At 28.0% G+C, this 10946-nt stretch overlaps 1 protein-coding gene across 1 annotated transcript; it reads left to right on the top strand.

Moving 5' to 3' along the window:
• The first annotated feature begins 2559 nt into the window (after positions 1 to 2559).
• On the top strand, positions 2560 to 4190 carry LOC106766929 (probable esterase KAI2). Its single transcript, XM_014651720.2, has 2 exons — positions 2560 to 3115; positions 3550 to 4190. The coding sequence occupies exons 1-2, from the start codon at positions 2748 to 2750 to the stop codon at positions 3998 to 4000; spliced, it is 819 nt and encodes a 272-aa protein (XP_014507206.1). The 5' UTR covers positions 2560 to 2747; the 3' UTR covers positions 4001 to 4190.
• The last annotated feature ends 6756 nt before the right edge of the window (positions 4191 to 10946 follow it).

The following is a 10946-nucleotide window of genomic DNA, read 5'->3' as shown; positions in this document are numbered from 1 at the left end:
TATAGAATCTTTAGCCTAAAGAGAAATTTACTTTAACATAAATTTAATAGTTTATAAAGAATCCTTAACTCTCTAACTATTGCAAAATGTGATAATAGATAAGATATAAGATCTATTAACTAGTGTAAGGTGTAATAAAAAAAAGATTGAGTATAGGAGAAAAAAATTTCAAAGACTATAACGTAAGAGAAAGAGAAAGAGAAAAAGTAAGAGAAAAAAATTAGATAGATTATATATATATATATATATATATATATATATATATATATAAAATTATTATATTTAAAACTAAATTATTTGTACTAATACTAATTAAATTTAAAAATATATTTATTTATTTTTAAATAGACCATACAAAAGAATTGAACAACAAATTATAATTTATATATAACACAATTTTATTAGATAATTGATTAAAGTTTACTAAGTCTACAAAATAATTTATATACTTAAGATAGTATCAAAGAACATAAAACTAAAACTTGGAAACGTAATTTAAAATTTTATATGAGACTCAAATATATTTAAAAAAAAAACAGTTGTAAGTCAATTAACTAATTTAGAGTGTCCCACTATGTATGGATTATAGATGGTACAATTATCATTTGAATAAAAAATAACGAGGATTCTACAAAAAATTAAATAGAAAGAATATATTGAAATCCCGAATATTTTGTAGAAAATTGACTTATCATTAAATAAATAAAATACTAATAGATAATATAATAAGTTTGTATCGATTTCAAACTCTAAGATACAATTTATAAAGAAAATCTGATATTCTAATGAGAAAAATATATTCTATGACGATAATATAAATATGAAAGACTGGTTATTAATTGAATTGTCATATAACATATTAATAGTATAGTTTTTTTAATTAACATAAACACTTTTATCTGAACTCAATTATATTCATAGTAGAAAAATACACAAAACTAGTTGTAAAATAAATAAAAAACTATTTACAATAAAATTAGAAAAATTATTTATTTTAATTTTATTATTGTAATAACAAATTATTATTATTATTATTGTTTATTATCATAAAAAATAAATAGACATGTACGTAACATATGTTTTCACTAGCAAGATATAAACATTTCATAATTATTTTATAATTAAATAGACTTGTTTAATAAAACAAACTTTATCACAAGAATGTATAATTTTGATGATAAAATTTATTTAAAATTAATTTTTATTAAATTATGTAAACAAATTATGAAAATAAGTTCAAAATTGTGAAATCCATAAATGACTTTTATAAAAATCAAATACGTTTCTGATTAATTCTTCCTAATCCGTAATTAATTCTTTATAGTTATTTAACCTAACTGATTGGCGTAACCAAATAATACAGAGTCTAAATAATAGTTATTTCACATTGAAACCTTATTGCATGTAAAAACAAGGATTACTGATACCGTGAAGAAAACAACACTTGCCCAACATTATATTCTATACGTTTGACTATATTCGTGTAAGTGCCACCATGGATCTAAATGTTAATCTGAGGCTCAAGAATCTTCTGCTTCAAACTTATTCTCTTTCTGTCTTTGTCTTATGCTAATTTTTAAGACATAAAATTTCCTTATGTAAGTGGAATTTTTTCTAACATACTAAACGTCAATTGTCATAGCTACGAGGTATAGAGACTCTGAACTAGAACATATATAAAGTATATATCTTTATTTTTTTCAAGAATGAAACTCATTCTTATTTTTCCTTACACTACTAGATCAAGTACAATTTAGTATAATGTATTAGTATTAAAGGGATAGGAAATAGTATAGTGTCAAATATATACTAAGAAAATTAAAAAATATATATAGAAAATGAGTTTAACAGCATATTTCCTCATGGAAACTGAACATTCTAAAGGAGATAGGACGTACTATATATCATTTTAGAGAACTGTTACAAAAACATCAGACTATTTCTTAAGATTTATACAGAAAATAGAGAAGACGAAAGAATTATTTTTAGTAGTTCATGTTACAAATCTTCAAAGACAATATTAGGGAGAGGGAGATGTAAATCTCCACTATATATTTTTTTAAAATTGAATTAAATTTTAAGTTTATTTTTTATCATAGGATCAAAATCATCACGGACTAAAACATATTTTAACAAAATTTATGATTTCTTGAGTTATTATTTTTTACTACTCATTAAATAATGAAAAATATGAATTTTTACAACATAAACTAGATTTTTAATAGAAGGAGAAAGATGATGAATGAACAAACAGAGAAGAAACTCATAATAATAATAAAAAATTAGGCTTTGTATGAAACGAAATTTAGTATGAGATAGAAGTTTTACACTTTGGTTAATAATCGAAATAAAAAATCTATTCTATTTTATTTCAGTTGAATATGTTTCAATGTTGAACTGGAACACATTCTGAAAAATAACCGATGTCAAATTTTTTTTCGTATTAATGTTAAATGATTATGTAATATTCGAATATTTTAATGTTAACATAATAGGTCAAAGAAGATTTAACCGACAATTATACTAGTTTAACTAAATCATGAGACTGATTTAAAAGTTAAATATATACAATTATGTAGAAGGAATGTAGACCACATAGAAGTATAAGCAAGTTGGGTTTTAGCATGATCTGTACAACGTCGACCACCATAAAATCGACCCCACTGTCTTGAATAACCCAACCATGGATATGAAGGGAATACTTAGTGAGCAAACCCCCAAAACCAAAACAAAAGAAAGGAACACCAATGGGTATCGTGGAAGAGGCTCATAACGTGAGAATAGTTGGGAGGGGGAATGAAATCGTGGTTCTGGCTCATGGCTTTGGCACAGACCAATCTGTGTGGAAGCACCTCGTACCACACCTAGTTGATGATTACCGCGTGATTCTATACGACAACATGGGAGCTGGTACCACAAATCCAGAATACTTCGACTTTGACCGATATTACACAATTGATGGGTTTGTGTATGATTTACTGGCAATTTTGGAAGAGCTTCAGGTGAAATCTTGCATCTTTGTCGGTCACTCTCTTTCCGCTATGGTGGGCCTCCTCGCTTCCATCTCCCACCCTCATCTCTTCACTAAGTTCATCCTCGTCTCTGCCTCTCCAAGGTCCTATTACACCAATCTTCATGCTAAAATTCATACAATAACAAATTACTCAATTACTGTAGTTATCTTTATCTCTTTTTGTCCTGTATTAAAAAATTATACAAAAAAAATGATATATATGTATAGTAGCCGAAAAAGGATAAACGTTTAAATTATAGTAATACCAAAATCTAATAATTTTGTAATGATATCTTTGGGAAACATAAACATTTTCAAGCACAATACTGAAATCTTTAAATTTCTAAAGATGTTACAGAATTTCTCGAAATAAAAAGTAAGCAGAGAGGCAGCTTGTGTTAAACAAAAAACTCATAATTATGCATATTATGGGGTGAGGATTTGATTTCCATTTCAGGTTTACATATATAAAAACTCATACTTTGATTTTAACTGTAAATTGTAATTTCACCTGAATGTTTTTTTCCCGTGCAAAGGTTTCTGAATGATTCGGAATACTTTGGAGGGTTTCAGCCAGAAGATCTGAATCAGCTCTACGATGGTATCCGATCGAATTACAAAGCGTGGTGTTCAGGGTTCGCTCCTCTGGTGATAGGCGGCGACATGGACTCGGTGGCTGTGCAAGAGTTCAGCCGAACCCTATTCAACATGCGACCCGACATAGCCCTGAGTTTGGCGCAGACCATATTCGAGTTCGACATGAGGCCAATCCTGGGCCTCGTCACGGTGCCCTGCCACATCATTCAGAGCACCAAGGATTTGGCGGCGCCCGTTGTGGTGGCCGAATATCTGCAGCTGAATCTCGGCGGAAAGACCATCGTGGAGGTCATGCCAACGGAGGGTCACTTGCCGCAGCTGAGCGCCCCGGATGTGGTGATTCCGGTGCTTCTCAACCATATCCACCACGATTTGGCGGAGGCCAAATGAGGGACCGCAAAGTCCCACATAGTACGTCCAGCTTTTAGTTTCCTACATGCCCATGGCTGTTTTGTTTTTTTTTTTTTTTTTACCTTTTTACAACTTTCTTCTGTGTTGCCAAGTTATTACGTGAGAATTATGAGATGTATTATCCTACACGCCATCTAATATTTGGCACCTCCTCTTTATCCTTTAATTATATATTGAAAACTTCTTTTAACAACACTTTTTTAACAATTTTTTCACAACGCATTTGTACAATACTTTTTTAACAATTTTTTCACAACGCATTCGTGGCGATGTGTGATTGATCTATTTTAAATATTTTTTAAATATAAATTTAAATAGACCAATAAAATGGTAACACGTATTTCGTTATAAAAAATGTTGTCAAAAAATGTTGTCAAAATATCATTGTCCTTAATTATATCCAAATTATTACCACGCAAATCTAACGGAGTCAATAGATATGTATTTTATATTCTAAACAAAGTTATTATCTTCAAGCGATGTGAACTTGTCATTACGACAAGAAGAAAGTGAGTAATATTTAGTCTCTTAGAAAGTATAAAGTTTGGCTGAGAAAGAAAAGGATAGACCACGCAAAAGTTAAACAACCAAATATTTAAGATGATTTTTATTTTTAAAATTACATATAAACATTTCCCTGTTTATTATATATTTGTCCCATTTGCAAACATTTAAATATTTAACAATTCTCTATATATTTTAAAAACTTTTATGAAAGTTGTTTTGGTTATTACATTATATGCTAAATGTATGAACAATTATTATTAAGTCTCAACATTTAACTCAATTGTGAGAACAATTAATTTTAATACTGAATAACTTAAAAAATAATTATTAAAAGAAGTGTCATTATATTTGTCTATATCAACAAAAATGCAAAAAATAAAAATTGTTCACTTAGAAAAGAATTATTGTTGTTAATCTTTAAATTTATTGAGAAATATACTTTAAGTCTAATTCAATCCTACAAAATCAACTTGTAAAGTGAAGCTTGTACCTATATATATATATATATATATATATATTCTAAATTAGTTTTATCTTTAGTCGATATGGAATTTCCAACACACCCCTTACACCGAGAAATATATACATATTGAACGTGAGACTAGACATTAATTGATGATTTGATAACAACTCAATAGTAGATGGAACAATATGTCCAACAAACATCAAATCTTTAGAAAATGTCCAATAGCGGATGGAATAATATATCTAATAAACATCAAATTTCACTAAGATAGATTCTAATCTTAGGTTATTATTAATCAAAAATTCATTATGAAATCTATAATTATAAATTTAGATAAAAAAAATAAGTAATTATATTTATTAACTTTAATATCTAAATATCTTCTACATGTGCTTTCCGAACATGAACAAACATCTAGAAAGAGACTTGGATAAAAAAATAACTTTAAAATCTCTTAAACTATTTTCTAAACATTAGACATTAACTTGGATTCTGCATCCTGAAACATAATCTATATAAATAAATGCATTGAATTTGTCTACATTATGAACCAAAAACTATATTAATTATATGTGGTCGCTATCGTTTTATGACAATGAACCATACATGAGCACGTAGTTCACGAGTCTTCCACAAATTAATTTTTAGTAACATAAAAGTGACTACACTTTATTTCATAAATAATTTTACTTTTCTTTCTATATATGAACATATTTGTTTACTTTCTCTCTCTATTACATTGCATTCACATTGGTCTATATAAATAAAATATCAAATAATTTTATCTTTACATAAACTTTATTAATAATATCTATGTAAAATAAATTTTTAATTTAAAGATACGTTTTTAAAAAATATCCAATAGACAAATGTTGAACTATGTAAGATTTAATAATATATATATATATATATATATATATATATATATATATCTTACAATTTATATATACTTAACGTCTACGTGAAAAATATAAAAAATTTTGAGCTTACTTTTTAATAAATGTAGTCTATCTCACATATAGTAAATAACAAAATCAATACTGCTAGCAAAACTAACTCAAATTTAGGTTTAAACATCTTTTTATCCCTAAGTTTCGTTTTTAAAATGTAAACCTTTAATTCCTAAGTTATAAAAAATGTATTAAATTAGTCATTTTTTGACTTGAAATATTGTTTTTGGTTGTTTCTTAACAACTGTTACATCTTTAGATTGCTTTTATTTGTTTACTAATAATAACAACACTTTAGATTACTCTTTGTACTTTGACCATGAACATCAAAAAAATGACTCATTTGATACATTTTTTATAACTTAGGAATCAAAGGTTTACATTTTTAAAAACAGGGACTAAATTGAATATCCACTTATAACTTAGGGACCAAAAAGAGATTTAAACTTAAAATTTATTATCACTTTTCCAACCCATTTTTCAGGATAGGATGTCTCGCATATAGTAAATAACAAAATTAATACGGTTAGCAAAACTAATGAAAATTTATTATCACTTTTCCAACCCATTTTTGAGGAGATCTTTAATTACAAAAAGTTTAGTTTTAAAATATAAATTTGCTTATTCTCATTCCTTCTAAATATTTTTTTTTTCTCAATAATAGCTTCGCGCTTTAAGGAGATAGTCAATTTAATTTTTTACCTTACATCACGGGTATGATTTAGTGTTTCGTAGCTACTTCCATAATTATCAACTTCACTAATTTCCTTTTCAAAAACTTTGTATTTTTTTTACTAGTTTTTATTATTTTAATCAATATAAAAGTAATATTGTGATTAATGTAAAATAATAAATCATTTTTATTACTCTTATTATAAAAGTGTTGAAAAACATTTTTCTTTAACATGTAAAAACACAAGTAAAAGGACGAATCTCACCATTAAAAAAATTAAATGACACTGACCCAATTTAAAAAATATAAAAAATTCATTACATAAACAAATGTAATAAATACTTACTTAAATCTACTCAATTTTATCATAAACTTAAATTTTTATTTTAAAATATTTAGAGATACGAGATATCTGTTTTTTTACTATTAATTTTAATGTACTAACTGTAAAATAAAGTTTATACACATTTCTTAAATGTTTTATTTTTTTCAAAAATAATTTTATTAATATCACATTTTTCATACACACATTACTTTTGATAAGAAAGAAAAACAATTTGTTTATATCAAGAAAAAAAACTAATACTACATTAAAAAAAAAAGTGTAAACAAGCAATTATATTAAAACTTTTTTTTAAGTAGTCAAAATTACAATTATTTTGAAGTGAAGATCATTTGGTCGTGCTAGTGTCACTTGGCAATCATAATGTATGGCTATAGAAGATACACGTTTCTTTCGTCAAAAACATCTAAATTTTCTCAACTAATTTCATTTATTTGAAGTTAACAAACACTTGGCCCCACCGAAGAACACCCTATAATCTACTGGAATGTCTTCCAACGAACAATACCTATATTTAGGACAAAAATAAATTTCTACAATAAACTTAGTCATATAAATCAATTTCAAATTCTAATCAATGATGTTAAATTGAATCTAGTTCACATCCGGTCAATACATTAGAGATTGAACATTTATCTTAATTTAATCCTATATAAATATTAATGCCTATAAACATAAACAATATTTCAACACCTAACTATATACAATAAAATTCAAGATAGAATATGTTTATAAATCATTTTAATAATCTGTCTAAAGTTATTTCTACCGCCAGTCTTATAAAAATCTATAAAATTGATAACTAAATCTCAAACTAATTTATTTTGAATAATATATGTAAAATATGATATATATAAATTAATTTCAATGCACGAAAATTTTGTAATAAGTTCGTTGAGATTGTTGATTAGTGAAACACTGGTTTAGCTAAACCTTATAATTTCATAGTGTTTTTGGTTTTTCATGATGATAACACGTTATTAATAAGACATGTATTGATATGTGTTACATGTTCATTACTTTTATGTTTATGATTACTTAAGAACATGTTTGTGTTGATTTTGTCATTGTGTACAATTTCACTATGTACTACATGAGTTATTATTTGTGATTGCATAATGTTTGATTTCGAAAAGAAAAACTGCATGCACTTTTGTTGAACTTACATTGTGTGGCAAAACAACAGTTTTAAATCAATTTTATTATGAAACAAGTCGATTAAAACTCGTGTATTTGCACAAACTTTTTCAAAGTGTGCTGTGAACAATTCTGCAAAGAAAGTTTTTCAAAACTGCATTAAAGTGTGACTTAGTCAATTATATGCGCAAACCATTTGACTTAGTTAGTTTTTGTTTTGAAAATCTATTCATGCTTGTGAAGTATAACAACTATATTTTGTATCTTTGACCAAACATTAATTGTTAGTCAATTGTATTAAATATGTAATCAATTTAGTTGGTCTGATTGCTACTTTCTGTTATAACTGTTATATCTCACTGTGTATAGTGAACTGCATTAGTAGCACAATCGACTGGAGCGTCAATTTTGTGATAAACTATATATAGACGCAAATTTGATTTCTGGAAGGGACTTTTATGATTTTAACGATTTCAGTGATTCTTTTCAGATTTTGCAGAATGTGTTAAGCTCCAAGAACTCATCAAGAAGACCGTGGTGATCATTCTTTGGTGGTTGCTTGAAGAGCAAATGTTTGTGCTGAAAGACAAATTGATCATATTGCACATAGAGGTGTTTGGAACGTGATCGACTACTTCTCTCAAGCTTTGGAAGATTGTGGCTGCCCTGTTGTAATTACAGGAAGAGGATGTGTTGCGTTCTAGGACTTTGAGGATTGTTCAAAGTGATTAAAGACTGCAGGAGAGGGGATATCTTGTTGTTGTTCTTTGTGTGTATATGCTTATATGTTAGAGGGTTAGAGAGGTGTTTTATATTTCGACTTGGAGGTCTCTATAGAAACCTTGACCATTATAGTGCATTTGCTTCTGGGTACAGGAAGAACACTAGATGTAGGCAGTTTGGCCGAACCAGTATAAAAACTGCATTTGAATCTTCTATCCCTACACTTTTACATTTCAAGTCGACTTTACTTTTAACATAGTCAACTATTTTCCGTTACACTTGAATTATCTTTTTCCTTGCGATTCAAGAAACTTTTGAAAGTTCTCTCTTTTACGAAAAAGATTTTAAAAAGANCATTCTATTTTCAACAAAGTTTATAAAATCACTGAGGTGCAAAATATAAAACATGTTTCTTTAATGTGAGTCGTCTTAATAATATTAATAAAGGATGTGTTCCTAAATCTAACTCATTATTCACCATTTTGTACTTTTTTACCAGAGTTATTACAATAAGTCGCACATATCTTAACTTAATATTTCTTATAATAGAAAAAGGTATGTAAGATATTTTTAAATAATTTATAACAGAAAAATGTATGCAATATCTTATAAAACTATGAGATGTTATAATGAACCAAGTGTAACAGGTTTTCCAAAAGCAGATGAAACTAAAACTCAATTTCCTACTTTATGCCTCAATTTCATCTCCTTCTAGCACCTGCTCACATAGACACCATCCTAAACTCACACTATTAAGGTGATCATTGTAAAATAGAAGAAACAAAATAGACAAACAACACAGAGAAGAAAGGGTAAACTAATGTACCAAAAGAACATTTATACAATTTAGTTTAAAACATACACAATAATTGCATCCTTAATTAAAAAAAATAAACATATTTATAACACTTAGACTTGACCATCTGAATATGTGTAGTGATGTCAAACAATGACAAGTTTTTGTACCTGTAGTGGTGGAACAGCCGACCCACCCTAATCTACCATACAAGGCTAGTCTATATATCACCTATGACTGAAGAATACCAAACTATAAACTAGGACCTCTTGCTACTACTCGTCACATAACTCATCCTTCTCTATTTGATATTGGATAGTTATTGGAGTGTCAGGATAACTTCCAAGACTGAGTCCCTACATCAATATATCACACTACTACACGCCACCATAGAAGCTACCACATAGCTATTGAAATATCAACATGAAGTCTTATCACGAGGTCCATGAAATCACACAAAGCATTGATATCATACCATCATATTCATCAACCATAAATTTACAAATAAATATGTTCACAAACCATAAACATCAATTTATTTAAATCAATTAAGTATAACAAATTTATAAACTAACTCACCCAAATAAAGAATCCAAAGCAAAGAAAAACATATAAGAACTTAGAAACAAAGCGTCCAAAGAATATTTTCCTTTTTAGGATAATCAATTATCTCACATGATAATTGATTATTCCATAGAGCTTTAAAGAAAAGATGAAATTTTGACTGAAGTAATCGATTATTTCTGTCAATTTTTTTACAGAAACTTAATTTTTTTATTTGGTTGCACCTAAGACCCATCCAAAAAACCAAAATGGTATCCTTGACACTATAAATAATTTTAAAACAGGTTTATATCCAAAATTGAATATCATTTTTGCTTATTTGGCCATACTTAAGATGCACCGGTCAAAATCACACTTCAAAACTCAAGATATTAGATTTTACAAATTACAAGTCATACTTTGGTGCACAAAGTGGTTAAACAAGTCTTAAAGTTTCTAAGGACATACTACAAACACCAAGCTTACTTGATACATCAAGGGAGATGTATTCTGAAATGTCCGTGAGATTGGTGGTGAAAGGCAGCTTGGAAGGCTACTGAATCCAATGGAACAGTACGCTGTAGAGGAGGTGACAGATCTAGATGCTTCTCGGCAGTTGAAGTTGCTGGAGAGTTTGGATGATAGGCAGCGGATGTAGTGATGTTTATGGTGAGGGANGATGGAGGTTAGCTTGAAGAAGTGAATCACAACTCAGAAGGCTTCCATGAAGTGGAAGAAAGTTGCAATGGAGAGCAAGCTAGGAAGGTGACTCTCGGAGAAAGAACTT

This window comes from Vigna radiata, chromosome 7 (assembly GCF_000741045.1).
Source record: "Vigna radiata var. radiata cultivar VC1973A chromosome 7, Vradiata_ver6, whole genome shotgun sequence".
Lineage (NCBI taxonomy): Eukaryota > Viridiplantae > Streptophyta > Magnoliopsida > Fabales > Fabaceae > Vigna > Vigna radiata.
The sequence above is the reverse complement of the archived record's forward strand: the minus strand, read 5'-3'. Positions and strand labels throughout refer to the sequence as shown.

Coding starts and splice junctions, on each gene's coding strand:
- LOC106766929 (XM_014651720.2), top strand. CDS start 2,748: ATGGGTATCGTGGAAGAGGCTCATAACGTGAGAATAGTTGGGAGGGGG. Junction 3,116..3,549: donor CTCGTCTCTGCCTCTCCAAG/GTCCTATTACAC, acceptor TCCCGTGCAAAG/GTTTCTGAATGATTCGGAAT.